General features: G+C 34.3%; 1 protein-coding gene across 1 annotated transcript; it reads right to left on the reverse strand.

The window, feature by feature from the left end:
- Positions 1-2,777: 2,777 nt before the first annotated feature.
- Positions 2,778-5,567, reverse strand: LOC133284939 (protein BREVIS RADIX-like). The gene is made up of 7 exons (XM_061482076.1): positions 5,502-5,567; positions 5,034-5,368; positions 4,683-4,815; positions 3,584-3,648; positions 3,312-3,530; positions 2,996-3,128; positions 2,778-2,807 (listed from the first exon to the last, which is right to left on the reverse strand). Exons 1-7 carry the CDS (start codon positions 5,565-5,567, stop codon positions 2,778-2,780), a joined length of 981 nt encoding a protein of 326 aa, XP_061338060.1.
- Positions 5,568-17,659: the final 12,092 nt, after the last annotated feature.

A 17,659-nucleotide genomic window follows, 5' to 3' on the forward strand; every position in this document is an offset into this window, starting at 1 on the left:
ATGTCAAGTAAGTTTGACCCACATATTTTAGAATCTATTCACACCAAAACAAATATGTTTGGCTTTTGCTCTAACATTAATTAAATTTATGATTCAGTGAATGACAGTAACTATAACGATTCTAAGATAAGAAAACTCCTTATTAGGTAAATTTCGACCTACACGAAGATGTAACGATTAGACTTTGTCTAGAACTGGGATTCATTCAAATAGATATGTTTGTGAATTTGATTTTAGGTTTTTGCAGAGCGAAGGTCTCTTTGCATGGGAGTTTTCTATAAATTTGAGCATACTATTAATTAATTTACTTTTTAACCCTTAAAAGAAGTAGTGTAGTATATTTGACGGGAGTGAATCATTAATGATGATAAGGGAAGAGAGAGAAAAAGTATTGAAATAGTTAGTTATAAAATTATAACTGTTGATTCACCTCTATATGATTAGGATTCTTCCATATGATGTGATCATGTTAAATAAAACATATGAGATAATTCGTTTTCATATTTGATACCTTTTGTAGTAGTCATATGATCGGAATCAAGGAGATTTTTATATCTCGATGGATGAGAAATTCAAATATATTATCAAATCATTTATTAAGCTCTTTTAGAGAACTAATCCGTGTGTGTTATCTGTTTTTTAGTTTTAATGTTAAATAATCGTTTTAGGGCGCATACGTATCTTGATCTATCGTATTATTATTGTTGTGATTTTGTTAATTGATCGTTGTGCTTTGTTTAAAGTACAGTGCCACCTTTTTATCTATTCAAATCGAATCGGATTAGTTGCGAAGCAATGAACCAAATGGAATATTTCCAAAAAAAGAACAGTGCAACCTTTTTATCTATTCAAATAGAATTTGGGACACTAAATTAAGTTTTATAAATTTTATATGAATAATTGACAGGTTTTATTATAGTTATTTTTATGCCTTTCTCTTGTAACATCAAAAAAGAAAAACGTGAAAAAAAGGATATGTTTTTCGGCTTTTTGACCCTTTTTAATCGATTAAGTTGAAGATTTAATCGATTAAAAGGTCAAAACTGACAAAAATGGTTGACTTGAAGATTTAATCGATTAACTCTTCAACTTAATTGATTAAATCTCCAAAAAGTTAGCAAGTGTTGTCTTGTCACTTGAGATAGGAACGAAAGATTTTTTTTTCTCCCCTCCAATTTTTATCATGCTTTCAGACAGGAGTTTATGGATTAGCTTTAATTTTATAATTCCATTTAATGTTGTCTTGTCATTGCATTTAGCATTAGCAAGTGTGTTGACTTTGCAAGCTTGCCCCTAATCAATTGGCAATTGCAGCATCCAAGAGTTAATAGTTAAAAAGGTTAAAAAAAGAAAAGAAAAGGCGTGTGCTGCGTATTTTCCTTCACAAATTTGCCTTCACCAAGTAATAAAAGCAAGTGGGGCCTTTGTTTTCGGACTATATCTATATTGACAATCCAACATAATCAAATGATTGAAACCATAAAGCAAAGCTTATTTATCTACTTTTCGTTTCTTTTTGGAGATTTAATCGATTAAATTGAAGATTTAATCGATTAAATCTTCAAGTCAACCATTTTTGTCAGTTTTGACCATTTAATCGATTAAATCTTCAACTTAATCGATTAAAGAGGGACAGATTAATAGATAGTTTTGAATGAGGGGTAAAATGGTTATTAATTAATTAATTAAGGGTAAAAGGGTCAAAAAGCCTAATTTTTCTCATAGGGTACACAGTTTTAATATGTATATATAATCTTTTAAATTTTTTAAATTTTTTATGCAAACAAGACTGCAGTGATATCACGATTTAAACGAAGTAATATTTTTTATAATGCTTATTATGTCTGAAATATATATATATATATATAATTTTTTTTATAACAATTTTTTTTTTTTTTAAGTTTTAAGAAGGATCTCTAAGGATTTAGGGAAAATATTACATATCATTCATCAACATATAGGGTTTTCGCAAGCTTGCGCTGATAAACCACACAAGGAAAATATATATTATAAAAAAGCAAGTTGGTCTTAAATAACCAAACTTACCAAATGTTCAACCAAAGATAAATCAACAGCAATATACCCCACAGTAATTGGAGTAAATAGAGAACCACAAACTTAAACTTACGAAATAGTACCAACTATAACATATTAAGAGACCATCACCAAGACTACACTCCATATACTGGAGTGAACAACAACAAGAAGAAGATAACAATGTCTAGGAAAGAAAAGTTGAAAATTCCAGCAGTTTAGAACATCCACTTTTCTTCACAGCAACAAGGCTTCACATATACTGAGCATGAACTCGAACCCTGTTGCGCAGCCACCAATCCTTGGCTGCATCTGCATCAGAAATTTCCCGGCTACAGACAGAGTTAACAAAGAGTCAAATCAAAACCCACTAATCTTCTAAATAAATTTTTAAATGAAATTTGGCAACATGTTACATGCAATCTAGGATTTTACCATTTCCTAATTTCACCAAAGAACATGCTCCTACGACCATCTAATTGTGAAGGAAAAAACAATAAGGAACATGTTTTTGATATGCATTTTATATTACCTGAATTTGATACTGCGAATTTTCCTGGTCCCATTAGCTGACCTCTTCACAGTGATTGACACTCCAGGATCATCCTGCTCAACCCATTCAGCATCCATGTCATTGTCAGTAGGGTTGTTAGCCCTTGATATCCCACCATGGAAATACCCCATATTCCCAGCAGGTGCATGGAAATTCCCCGGAGTCGAATCCATGTTCAGCATTGAAGCCATTAGGATATCTTGTTCAGATTCCCCGAGTTCTGTTCAAAGGCAATAGTAATGTACATGAATGAATCTCGAGAATCCAATAGAGAGCTCTTATTTATGTCAACCTCTTCTCACGATATAGTGATAAAAATGAATTGAAGTATCATGAAAAATAACAAGGTAGATGAAATAGAGTCTTAACTCTTAACAACATCATATGTGTGTAAAAGTTTTAGATTACCTCATTATCATCAGACCTTGCAGGAGTGATGAAAACACGTTGATTTAAAGTCTGTATATTAAGAAGCTCCATGATCATGTCGCAATTCTCAGCCCACCACCTCTGGGCTCGCGACTTATCAAACATGTCTCGACTTCAAATTTAAATGCCAAGTATTGTAAGTCTTTATTACTATATGATAATTAAATTTTTTTTTCAACAACTAAAATTCTCATATATATATATATATATATATATATATATAGATATATATATATATATGAAGGTTTCTAATGTACTACATATATTTTCAAAACTTGGGACATATTATACATACACGAAGCGAATCCTTTTGAGATCATTGCCCCCAGTAGGAAGAGACACAACGGTGATGTGTACACCTGGCTCCATCTGTGCTATCCACTCGTTGTATCCAGTCATGTCCACCAACGCTACACTACCAGCTGGTGGTTGAGGTTGACGCCCTCCAGGGATGGTGTTACCAATTGGTGATTGATTGGGGTTTGTGTAGTCCAAAGCAGGGGTTGAACTTGCGCTTCCACCACCAATGTAGCCGTGTGGAACCCGCCTTCAGAAACGGTGTCATACTTGATGCTCTCGGAGGTGCCACCTTTGATTTTCTTCCCTGAAAGCTTCAGCGCCAGATCCTTAATCTGCATATGCAAAATAAAAATTCAAATTAGCATCAATGCATTTAAAAGTTTTAATCATGTACGATACAATTAATACATACCATGGAGTCTTAAGGTTTCAGGCTTGGGTCATTTTCAAAGCATCATGCAATACCTTTAAAGCTGGGCTAGTGGAGAATGTACTTGGTAGAGAATACATGCAAGTGGATGACAACAACATCCTTGAACGTGAAAGTCTATATATGTATATATCCTACTATCAACTATGTACCCCCAATGGAAAGAATTTTCTATTTGTAGAAATCTCCAGTAATATCTATCCAAATATTACTTGTCCAATTTTTTACACAATTTAGAAACATTTGGTTCGAAATAGTTAGGAGAGGCATCATAAGGAAGAAGGAAGAGCATGAAGAAGAAGGTAAACTAATAAGCAAATATAAAAGAAGCAAAATAAAGAGGGTCGTGGATAATGGAATAATGGTGTAAAAATAAATAGTTGCTTATAAATATAAACCTACTTCTGCCATAAATGCAATCTATACCTGGCCACACCAACTATATACTTTCCTGCCATACTAAATCATATAATTTGCATCGACACACAATAGAAAACTTTTGAAAAACAGGATAATGATGGTAAGTGAATAATCTCATGTGCAATTATAAGTGGCTAAAAAGAGAAGAGTCGTAAGAACCCACTTGAAAAGTTGGTTCCCTAATTTATAACTATAAAAAGAACAAAGGGATTAGGACTGACTTGATTGGTTGATCATGATGGTCACTTCAGGTCAGAACCACAGAACCACCTCATGCATATAAATAAACCAATAAATGAACCAGTCCAATCTGTGAGAGGAAGTGGACCATCCTTGTACACAAAAAAGTGGACAAAACACAACACACACAGAGTTACGTCATCCTAAACCAAAACAATCCCCGCCTAGATAACAAGGCATCCGTATGATGTATATTTTATATAAAAAAACATCATATGAGTGTGTGTATGTAGGCTATATGTAGGTCTACGTGTGTGTGTAAAAGTTGTAGATTACCTCATCATCATCAGACCTTGCAGGATGGTTGAAAACATGTTGATTTAAATTCTGGATATTATGAAGCTCCCTGATCTTGTCGTAATTCTCAGCCCACAACCTCTGGGCTCGCGGCTTATCAAACATGTCTCGGCTTCAAATTTAAATGCCAAGTATTATAAGTCTTTTTTTTTTGAATAACAAGTATTGTAAGTCTTTATTACTACATGATAATTAGTTTTTTTTTTCAATAACTAAAATTCTCTCATATATATATATATATATATATATATATATATATATATATATATATATTTGAAGGTCTCTAAGGTACTACATATATTTTCAAAACTTGGGACATATTATACATACCTGAAGCGAATGCCTTTGAGATCATTGCCCCCAGTAGGAAGAGACACAACGGTGATGTGAGCACCTGGCTCCATCTTTACTATCCACTTGTTGGATCCAGTCATGTCCACCATCGCTACACTACCAGCTGGTGGTTGAGGTTGACGCCCTCCAGGGGTGATGTTACCATTTGGGGATTGATTGGGGTTTGTGTAGTCCAAAGCAGGGGTTGAACTTGCGCTTCCACCAGCAATGTAGCCGTATGGAACCTCTTCAGAAACGGTGTCATACTTGATGCTCTTGGGGTTGCCAGCTTTGATTTTCTTCCCTGAAAGCTTCAGCGCCAGATCCTTAATCTGCATATGCAGAATAAAAATTCAAATTAGCATCAATGCATTTAAAAGTCTTAATCATGTACCATACAATTAATACATACCATGGAGTCTTAAGGTTTTAGGCTTAGGTCATTTTCAAAGCATCATACAATACCTTTACAGCTGGGCTAGTGGAGAATGTACTTGGTAGAGAATACATGCAAGTGGATGACAACAACATCCTTGAACGTGAAAGTCTATATATGTATATATTCTACTATCAACTATGTACCCCCAATGGAAAGCATTTTCTATTTGTAGAAATCTCCAGTAATTTCTATCCAAATATTACTTGTCCAATTTTTCACACAATTTAGAAACATTTGGTTCGAAATAGTTAGGAGAGGCACCGTAAGGAAGAAAGAAGAGCATGAAGAATGTAACAGCCCGTTGTACACCGGTATTGTTAACATTAATTATGATATTAAGCGCAGTTACAATCACAGCAGTTCATTTATAAAAATGCGAATAAACTTTTTTCGATTATTACGCGAGCATTTAAAACATAAAAAGGCGTAATAATTAAAAGCTGTGACCGTAACCGTAAACTCGTGCGGAAGACTTATTTAAACTATTTTTATAACTCACATTACTTATTATAAGTTACTAAGGAGTTTCCATAAACTCACTTAGCCAATTTCCAAACTTTACGTTTTTATCAATTCGGACATGTTTCACTCTAAATTTTTCTGCAACCAAACCGATCGCAACCAAACTTTCTTCTCAGATTACATCTTTGTCTGACTTAATTCCCTTTGTAACAAGCTATCATAAGCTCAATTCGGAGCTCATTAGATCCCGTTATCGCCATTTGAAGTTGGATCAGCGAATAGCCAAACAACCCCAAAAACAGCTCCAAACCACTCACCTTCCTCGAATTACTTCACTCAATCCATTCAACCATTTGCTCTCAAATTTTATCCTACAAACTAGATATCTCAAACTTCATTTTGATATATCACACGCTTAATTTGACTGAGAAACGAAGTGGGAATTAATTTCCCAAAACCGGTCCAGAATCTGCCTCGGGTGCAGGGCACATGAGCAGTCCGTGTTTCTCTATTTTTTCAGGCCGAAGATCAATCCAGAATTTCCTCAAATTTTTACACAAGGTAGAGGACATCTTAACCTTAAAAATGGCATATGGAACGTCCCTATTGGACCTCTATGGAGGGAGATATTCTCTCCCGAAGTTCGCCTAAAATCTGCCAATTCTACAGAAAATTCACCAGAGTTTCCTTTGTTTTTCCAATAATCCCAAATTTGTAAAAATCATTTAAACCTCAAATGTACCTAATAATCACATGATAATACAGTAATAATCCAATGGGTGGCACACACAAGGACCAACAACGCCTTGGGGCACTTACAACCCAATCCAGTTTATAGTCATTAGGTATATAGTTCATATTAATCATTCTTAGGTAGTTGCAATCACTAACACCTTTTTCATGCATATTTTCATCATACATGTAATCATACCCTAAAATAGGCCTAAGGCCCTTCCATCATAAATAGTCATGCATCAAATATGATTACAATATTGCTTTACACTTTACAAATTGAAACATAAACTTCAACTTACATTCTTCCAATATTACAACTTAAATTCAAATGACAACATAACCAAATACATAACTACTAGACTTAGGCAAAATGGCATGAACAAATATGCTAATGAAGCATACAACATACATATGAGATGTTCATGCCCTAAGTCTAGCCTAGGCCACACGGCCAACAAAATGCAGAATATGAAGCACTCCTCTGCTCACTATGCGGGCCTCTTGCCCGCTGCTCCTGCTCCACTGCTACCTCCTGAAATAAATGCCCCGAGAAGGGGTGAGATATACGAATATATCTCAGTAACCAAGAGATTCTGGAGAAAACTCCACCCAATGGTTCACTTCGATGCATATCAATAGAATAAAACAACCACTTTGAAAACGAGATATAGCAAGGGATTTAGAGAAATGGGGAATATAAAGAAACAAACTACGACGATACGGGATGGTAACCCCAATTCCACGTACGCCCTGGGCATATATAAGCCTATGGGTATCATCCAAGGTGTGTTCACAGAAACCACAACCATGATGCCCAAACCAACCAAAACGCCAAAGACATTCCTAGTGTGCTCCTACCCGGATCACACACCATGACACGCAGTCAACTGGAACTCCCTCCTGGAGACCTATCCAGCGGAAGTCCGAAAATGCCCGAAGGCTAATAAAACTGTCTACTGGCCAGAGACTCGGTACTGCAGTACCCATAGCAATAATGCATGCATGCTCATGTGTTCTATACTATTCATACACACTTCCTACCGTTGCCATCAACTGGCAAGGTGGAATAGAAAAGGGGAACAAGCCCCAGTACCAAGAGGTTACCTTAAGTAATTTCCTCACTAGCTCCGCAGCAGCTTATCCCACAACTTGGTACACAGCGGAATGCCTACACAGAAGACATTCCCAATCTCTTATAATTCAAACAATACATGTTAATTTACAATTATACATGCCTTGAACTAAATACATACCTCAATCCTCTTGGTCCAAGACCAAGGGTAACTCCCAGATTCACGTTTCGGGATTCAAGTCAACGTACGGCAACCTATACAATTACGTACATCCATCAGTACGCGTCAAATAACATCAAAACGCAAAATCACAAAAATCCTCCCCATCCTCCCTTGATGGTTCGGCCATTGAAGTGTAATTTTTGAGATTTATTTTTCTAAATTTTGTTTCTCATTTTGTTACATCTCATTAGGTTGTCAATAGGCCAATTCAAGTGCCGGTTCGTCATTTTCGCGTCGGATTACATCAGAACGCGAAAACCACAAAATTCCTCCTTTTTCCCTTGGAGGTTCGGCCATATAGGTGTTAATTGGGGATTTATTTTTCTAAATTTTCTTTCTCATTTTATAACACTCCCTTAGGTTGTTTAGAGGCTAGTGCAATCGTCGTTTTTCCGTTTTACGACATTTACGCATCGTTTTGCGAAATATTTCACTTTGGGCTCATTTAGGTATCTAAACACAATTCACTTTTCCCATTGATTCAAACACTTGCCAATCACAACACAACCCATCTAAGCACTATATAACTACACAAATCATCATCCAATTCATTTTTCAACATCAATTCCTCAATTTTTCCTCAAAGGTTCGAATTTTACCCTAAGGCATTCCAAAGGATTTCTTTCCATTTTCAACCATTCCTCAACTCAACCAATCACATCATATCATCATTCTATCATACAACAACTCATTATCAACATCACAACACATTTTTCCAAAATTCCATGTCATGACCATCAAATTATTCTAAGTTAAAAAACATCACATTTCACCTAAAATTTTCATTGCGTTTCTAGCTTTAATACATCATTCTAAGGCATTATCATCTAATAGACATTTTCCATTTGAACTCTCTAACACAACACATCATAAAATCCCTCTTTTAGGGTTCATAAACATAAATCACAAATCAACCATTGAAATGTTGAAATAACTCACCCAAATGCAAGGTAAATGACTCCTCCTAAGTATACTCCACCATTGGAGCATTTGAAAACTCCATGAACACCCAAACTTCAATGTGAGTCGCGGCCTTTGAGGGGGAAGATCTCAAAATCCTCTCACTTTCACGGCTCAACAAGGCCACCAATGGCTTTGGAAGACAATTTCCAACAAATTTCAAGTTAAACTTTGTTGGATTTGGTTAGGATTTGAGTGATTAAAGTGGAGAAGAAAATTTTTGCATGGAGAGGGGTGGGGAAGGCTGATGGCTCGGGTTTGGGAGAGAGAGGAGAGTGGGAAGATGATGAATAGTGATAGGATGAGGTGGACATAAGTGATTTTAAGTGGGGTGGGTCCCACACCACCTCACGCGATTCAAAACGCGTCAAAACTCTCACTAAACGTCCGTAAATTCAAAGCCTATTTAGAAACTCTAATTTTTAACATTAACTATTCTCCTTTAATTATGCTTGATCAGATGAATCCAGAGTCCTCCATTCGTTCGGAGAAAGCACTGTTTTAAGCTATTGCGCGCGCCGTTGGCACGTTTCCCCAAAATGACTTACTTTCATCAAATTTTATCAACAATCATATTTCCTAACTCATTACACCATTTGTAACTCATATTTGAAACCTAGAGCTCAAAATTCAACTGGCACGTTTTACGGTGCAATCGTAACGCGGTATTTTTACCCGCGAAAAATACTATTCACTGATTTTTCTGAAACTTGCTTATCCATTCAATTTTTCGTTCTGAACCCATTTCCAGGGTTATTTTTACCATATGAGACCTTCTACTCAATTTTTATCTGCCTAGGGTTGCGTGTTGGCTAATTACTGTTTTGCCCTTTCTTTGTATTTTGGCCTAATCTTTAGGATTTTCACTAATCCATCACTTGATTACACACTTAATGGCTTAAATACTTAATTTAAAATTGTGAGGTGTTATAAGAAACGATAAGCCATATATATATATATATATTTGATTACCTCCATATTTGAACATTACTCCATGTTTGATTTTTGTTTCATTATTTCCTTTAGAGTATCTCCGCATCAAATGATGACCACAAAAAAAAAAACATACAAGATGGGCATGAGCACTTCTGAAGTAAAATTGCATCTTTATATTTCTCTTCCCCAATTTTCTGAATTACTTTAAGGTAATGGTGCAAACCTAGAGAGAGACTGAAAGAGAATGTGAGAGAGAAAAATAGGATTATAAGAGATAATTATGAACCGTTAAATTTAATTCTATTCTAACGGTGATGAAATTAGTTGTAAATGTGGTAAACTTACCTGATGGTAAATATAACCCTCCCTTTATTTGTGATGTTTATTATGTCTGAAATATATTTTTTAAGTTTTAAGAAGAATTTCTAAGGATTTAGGCAAAAGATTACATATTATTCATCAATAAAGTCCTCACATCAATCCTCTTTTCAAGATTTTTGAAAGTGATTATATATTACTCATCAACAAAGTCCTCACATTAGGGTTTGAACCAACGTTCTCCCAGGGTATGGATCAAAGCTTTAGCGAAATGTGCCCACGCGAAGAAAATAAATCTTTTTGTTTCTAAAAAAATGAACATTGCAGATATTGTAAGACCAGAAAAAGGACACGTAGTAGGAGATGCCTATATTCATGAGGTCCATCTAGGTAGGAGCAGCATTCACAGAGGCCTTCTTCCTCGCCAGAGATGAATTTGATGGTGCGGTGGAACCTCCCACATGAAGGGTGGATCAAGTTAAACTCTAATAGAGCTTCAAGGGCGAGTGAGTGATAAGGTAGATGTTGCGACTGTAACACCCCGTATATATCCGGTAATGTTATCATACTATCGTATTAAGCAGCGCTTAATTAAAAATGCGGAATATCTTTTTCTTTTCATTTATGATGTCATTATCATTACCAACTTGCTTATTAATCAATTAATAAAACATCGCATGTATGCAATTGCAATAAAACAGCTAACTGAAATACCTCATAACATAGATAATAAAAGTGTGGCTCTAGTCACGGAACTACAACAACGTAGACCGGACCATCTAACAGTTTATACAACTCCAATCTAAAGCATTAACATAAAGTGTCATGGACAATCCCCATGCTCACTCAAATAAGGCAACACGCCCAACATCAATCTCAACAACAACAAAAGCATAAATAGCGGAAAACATAAACAACATCCATATCAAGTCATGGCAGCAATACAACATAATATCATCAACTCATCTCTGGCCTCCTACCGCCAGAGGCCTCAGTCACCAAACTATCGGAACCTGAAATAAGCATTCCCCAAATGTGGGGTGAGATCTCTAAACAAGAAATCTCAGTAAGACAAGGGGTCCTCAAGGATCTTCCACCCCAAGCTCACTTACATGTGCAATATAAGTTTAAAAGCAGATATCATCATCAGTTCTAAAATAGTGCAATGCAGCAGATAATCATGTCATGTGTGTCAATTCTATTATACTGGCCAGAGAAATGCAGGATTTACATACGCCAAATACCCACACTAGTGCAAGACGCTACTTGCATCCACCTCGAATCACCGTCTTGTATGACGTTACATACTCATGTTTACCGTCAAGATGGAACAACACATGCATATTAAAAGCCATTACACAGAAAGCTCAACAACATTTCAAATATTCAAAGCATGTAACACAACATGCATACAACCACACCCCCATGGGACATGGTGGAACCACAACATGGCTAAACCGAGGACACGAAAGCTTACCTTGCAAGCTAACACCCAAAGCCAAGAGTCCACAGCTCAAAGTCCAAACACAGCAGATTCACAATCTGTTATGGACCAATACTATATCAATAATAAATCAACACAAGCATATTACTTAAAGACAATGCCTTTCCTTACGTTTTACATCTTAAGGATCCATACCAAGCCATAAGCCCTTAATCACAATGATTCTGACTTAGTTTATTAATTACAGAAGTTCAACTTCATCAATCTAGGGTGCACAAACCCCCAATAGCCTACTGTACACACAACACAGCTACTGTTCTACGAAATCCCAGAATATCTGGATATTTCTCGGGACCATATCCGGATATGCAATATCCGGATATCTCACTGGACATATCCGGATATGCAATATCCGGATATCCAGAATCCCATATCCGGATGTCCAAATCTCATATCCGGATATCACATATCCGGATATTTCACGACAGAATGCAGAAACTGCATTTCGTGAAGATATCCTTCCAAGGTTGGGTTTTTACCGATTTTAAACACCTAAACATGCATTTCTAGGTGTGTTTGACCAACCCCAACATTAAGTTATCATCTTTTAACCTTTACATGTATCAAGGTTCCATTTTTAAGCTCAAAGACTCCAGATCAAAGGTGATGAGGCTTACCAAAATTATTTTCAGTTATCCCAAAATTATTTTGATTCTTGTAAATAACTTATTTTCAGTTATCCAAAAATTACGTCGTTTTGAATTAATAAAAAGTATTTCTGTAATTTTTTTTTTATCAAATAAATTTTACTTAAACACCCTTCATTAATTTTCCTAACTTACGGAAACACCCTTCATTAATTCAAAACGATGTAATTTTGGAATCACTTATCTCCGGTGACTGAAGAAATACTTTATCCTTACTTTAATTGTTTAATTGCGGTAGTTGGAATCAATTTACCCTAAACAAAAATTAGAAATGATATTATAACAACAAATTAGGGTTACTATCAATGTTACTACCAATCAATTTCACTATTAGATCGATTATATTGATCCAACAGTTATATTTATTTCCATCTTTGTATGATTATGATTTATCACATTTAATGATAACCGTTGAATCAATGTAATCGATTTAATGATAAAATTAATTAGTAATAACATTGATAATAATCCTAATTGATTGTTATAATATCTTACCTAGTGAATGACGATCACAACTACAATGGTCCTGAGCTAGCAAAATATGTTGTCAAATAAGTTTCAGCCCGCCTGTTTATAATCAATTGACGCTCTAACAAATATGTTTGACTTGTTTTAATTATTGGTGATTGGGCTTTGTGAATGATGACAGCAGCTATTAAAGTCCTACCTATCTTAGGGTTGCAAACTTCTATGTCAAGTAAGTTTGACCCACATATTTTAGAATCTATTCACACCATAACAAATATGTTTGGCTTTTGCTCTAACATTAATTAAATTTATGATTCAGTGAATGACAGTAACTATAACGATTCTAAGGTAAGAAAACTCCTTATTAGGTAAATTTCGAACTACACGAAGATGTAACGATTAGACTTTGTCTTGAACTTGGATTCATTCAAATAGATATGTTTGTTAATTTGACTTTAGGTTTTTGCAGAGCGAAGGTCTCTTTGCCTGGGAGTTTTCTATAAATTTGAGCATACAATTAATTAATTTACTTTTTAACCCTTAAAAGAAGTAGTATAGTATATTTGATGGGAGTGAATCAATGGATGAGAAATTCAAATATATTATCAAATCATTTATTAAGCTCTTTTAGAGGTTTTCTCAACTAATCCGTGTGTGTTATTTTTTATTTTAATTTTATACAACTAATCTGTTTTTTAGTTTGTAATGTTAAATAATCGTCACGTACACTACTAGGGCATAATTCGGAAAACAGATTATGCATACGTATCTTGATCTATCGTATTATTATTGTTGTGATTTTGTTAATTGATCGTTGTGCTTTGTTTAAAGTACAGTGCCACCTTTTTATCTATTCAAATCGAATCGGATTAGTTGCGAAGCAATGAACCAAATGGAATATTTCCAAAAAAAGTACAGTGCCACCTTTTTATCTATTCAAATCGAATTTGGGACACTAAATTAAGTTTTATAAATTTTATATGAATAATTGACAGGTTTTATTATAGTTATTTTTATGCCTTTCTCTTGTAACATCAAAAAAGAAACACGTGAAAAAAAATAAGACTATTCAAATCATGACATTTTAAAAAGGATATGTTTTTCGGCTTTTTGACCCTTTTACCCTTCATTAATTAATTAATAATTATTTTGTCTCTCATTCAAAACTATCTATCAATCTGTCCCTCTTTAATCGATTAAGTTGAAGATTTAATCGATTAAAAGGTCAAAACTGACAAAAATGGTTGACTTGAAGATTTAATCGATTAAATCTTCAACTTAATCGATTAAATCTCCAAAAAGTTAGCAAGTGTTGTCTTGTCACTTGAGATAGGAACGAAAGATTTTTTTTTCTCCCCTCCAATTTTTATCATGCTTTCAGACAGGAGTTTATGGATGAGCTTTAATTTTATAATTCCATTTAATGTTGTCTTGTCATTGCATTTAGCATTAGCAAGTGTGTTGACTTTGCAAGCTTGCCCCTAATCAATTGGCAATTGCAGCATCCAAGAGTTAATAGTTAAAAAGGGTTAAAAAAAGAAAAGAAAAGAAAAGGCGTCTGCTGCGTATTTTCCTTCACAAATTTGCCTTCACCAAGTAATAAAAGCAAGTGGGGCCTTTGTTTTCGGACTATATCTATATTGACAATCCAACATAATCAAATGATTGAAACCATAAAGCAAAGCTTATTTATCTACTTTTCGTTTCTTTTTGGAGATTTAATCGATTAAGTTGAAGATTTAATCGATTAAATCTTCAAGTCAACCATTTTTGTTAGTTTTGACCATTTAATCGATTAAATCTTCAACTTAATCGATTAAAGAGGGACAGATTAATAGATAGTTTTGAATGAGGGGCAAAATGGTTATTAATTAATTAATTAAGGGTAAAAGGGTCAAAAAGCCTAATTTTTCTCATAGGGTACACAGTTTTAATATGTATATATAATCATTTAAATTTTTTAAATATTTTATGCAAACAAGATTGCAGTGATATCACGATTTAAACGAAGTAATATTTTTTATAATGCTTATTATGTCTGAATATATATATATATATATATATATATATATATATAATTTTTTTTTTTATAACAGAAATATATTTTTTTAAGTTTTAAGAAGGATCTCTAAGGATTTAGGGAAAATATTACGTATCATTCATCAACATATAGGGTTTTCACAAGCTTGCGCTGATAAACCACACAAGGAAAATATATATTATAAAATAGCAAGTTGGTCTTAAATAACCAAACTTACCAAATGTTCAACCAAAGATAAATCAACAGCAATATACCCCAGAGTAATTGGAGTAAATAGAGAACCACAAACTTAAACTTACAAAACAGTACCAACTATAACATATTAAGAGACCATCACCAAGAACAACAACAACAAGAAGATAACAATGTCTAGGAAAGAAAAGTTGAAAATTCCTGCAGTTTAAAACATCCACTTTTCTTCACAGCAACAAGGCTTCACATATACTGAGCATGAACTCGAACCCTGTTGCGCAGCCACCAATCCTTGGCTGCATCTGCATCAAAAATTTCCCGGCTGCAGACAGAGTTAACAAAGAGTCAAATCAAAACCCACTAATCTTCTAAATAAATTTTTAAATGAAATTTGGCAACATGTTACATGCAATCTAGGATTTTACCATTTCCTAATTTCACCAAAGAACATGCTCCTACGACCATCTAATTGTGAAGGAAAAAACAATAAGGAACATGTTTTTGATATGCATTTTATATTACCTGAATTTGATACGGCGAATTTGCCTGGACACAATTTAGAAACATTTGGTTCGAAATAGTTAGGAGAGGCATCAAAAGGAAGAAGGAAGAGCATGAAGAAGAAGGTAAACTAATAAGCAAATATAAAGGAAGCAAAATAAAGAAGAAGGTAAACATGTGGTTTGATTTTGTTTGTTTTAACCAAGATGGAAAAAGAAGATGAAAAAAACAATGTTTGTTGAAGAGAGGGAGTGAGTATTAAGGACCTGCGACGTCAGACCCTTGACGGCTTCTTTTATGTTCGGCGTGCCGTTCCCACGGTCATCTTCATCCCCATCAACGGGGGTTGGCTTGGCACACGGATTCATGAACAAAAACATCTTCGCTAAAAAGCTCATCTTATCTTAAACAACAACAAAACAAGCAAACATTTATGGTTAGATTCTAGAGAATGAAAGAGTGTCTGTCAACAGTTGAGAATGGGAATGACATATAGAGAAGAAATGAACCATATCAATATATGTCATTGGTTCTGAATGGATAATAGAACAAAATAAAAATAATAATAAAAGTCATTGAAGGATGAAGTTAAGCTTATCACTTTCATTGAATGAAACAGTGACAGGAAATGGCCATTTACGGTAAACAAAAGCAATGATTAGGTTACAGGGAAAGCGCCGAAATAAAGACCACACAGATGCAGCAATTAAGTTACAATGCAACTAATGAATAACAATGCTCCAAAAAACAATATCTTTCACGTGAAACAAAATGGTCCTAAGATAACTGTAACACCCCAAATTTCTAACAATTTATAAAAAATCTTATAATAAATAAATTGTCAAAATTCTTTTTTTTTTACAATTATAATAATAGAAATATTGCGAAAGCTAATCTAAATCTAATCTCATGCATACTAGTCGTATAATAACATACATGCAAATAAAACAGTTTTATTTTGAGATAGTCATGGTGCTCGCTCTTTTGCCCATCTTGCTTCTCAAGCCTCGGCTTCTTGTCGTCTATACGCCACTAGCCTAATTTCTCTAATTACAAAATTTAAATTACAAAATTTGAAATTTAAATTACATCTCTTGTAAAAGAGCCCAAAATTACAAATTAATTTCAAATTTCAAATTTCAAATTCCGGGCACCATAACCATCCCCTTCCTCTTTTGCACCTTAAATGTTAGATAACTCACAAGTACAAAAATATTATCATATAATATATTTTTCACGTATGTCTTGATATTTAACAATTAAATATTAAAACATAATTAAAATTCTAAATTTTCCTTAATTCTTCAATTGGCCGAATTAAACAACAATTTATTTAATTCAAATTTTATTGATTCTTTCTCAAAGAACATAAAATTAAACCATGCATGTAGCCATAAATCTCAATATGGCCGAACCATATACAAAAGTATATGATTCAAATTTTCAAAAAAATTTCATGCCATGTTTCTGAAACAATTCATGAAGAAAAATAAGAAAACAATCAAGGTGTTCAAAACACCTTTCATGGTCGAACTACACCTTTCAAAAAGGTGTTTCCTTATTAAAACTTTCACAAAGTAAAACAACCATGTAATTTTTGTTCATAAAAACGAAAACTTTAACCGTTTAAAGTATTGTAAATTAAAATCCATACGTAAAAATCAAATTTTTAACTCTTTAAAGAAATTTCAACCGTGAAAAATATGATCACAAACAAGGTACCATCACCCGTCTATGGTAAAGTAACCTGGCTCTGATACCACTTGAAAGTAAAAAGAGGGCCTTGAAGGCCGTAGCATGTGAGAGGGGAAAAACAAAATTTTTCCGCAAGCGGAATACACATGCATATCAAGATACATACTTTAAGACGTATGTCATACCTTGTTCGTGAAAAACTCAAGACGATCAAAGGTAGGTCTGAAGGGTTCAGACCCTCTAACGTTGATCCACACCACCTGCGTCTAGATACAGGAACTCCTTCCAGTAAAGCCGCCAATTGATCACCACAAAGAGGCTTGTTATTCGCTCAATGTGTGATGAGAGGAGGCTATGTAAAAGTGTTTGGAAGAGTGAAGTTTTTTGAGAGAAAACCTCACAAAAGTGGCGCAGGAAATTAGGAGAGAAT

This window comes from Gastrolobium bilobum, unplaced genomic scaffold (genome assembly GCF_033153095.1).
Source record: "Gastrolobium bilobum isolate Gb01-03AN ecotype WA unplaced genomic scaffold, APGP_CSIRO_Gbil_v1 utg68203, whole genome shotgun sequence".
Classification (NCBI taxonomy): Eukaryota; Viridiplantae; Streptophyta; class Magnoliopsida; order Fabales; family Fabaceae; genus Gastrolobium; species Gastrolobium bilobum.

What these genes read in the sequence shown, in the direction of transcription:
- LOC133284939 (XM_061482076.1), bottom strand. Translation starts at nt 5,567, where the DNA reads ATGTTGTTGTCATCCACTTGCATGTATTCTCTACCAAGTACATTCTCC. An exon ending in CTCAAAGGCATTCGCTTCAG is followed by an intron (nt 4,816 to 5,033) that starts GTATGTATAATA and finishes TTAAATTTGAAG; the next exon opens with CCGAGACATGTTTGATAAGC. An exon ending in GGCACCTCCGAGAGCATCAA is followed by an intron (nt 3,531 to 3,583) that starts GTATGACACCGT and finishes TGGTGGTGGAAG; the next exon opens with CGCAAGTTCAACCCCTGCTT.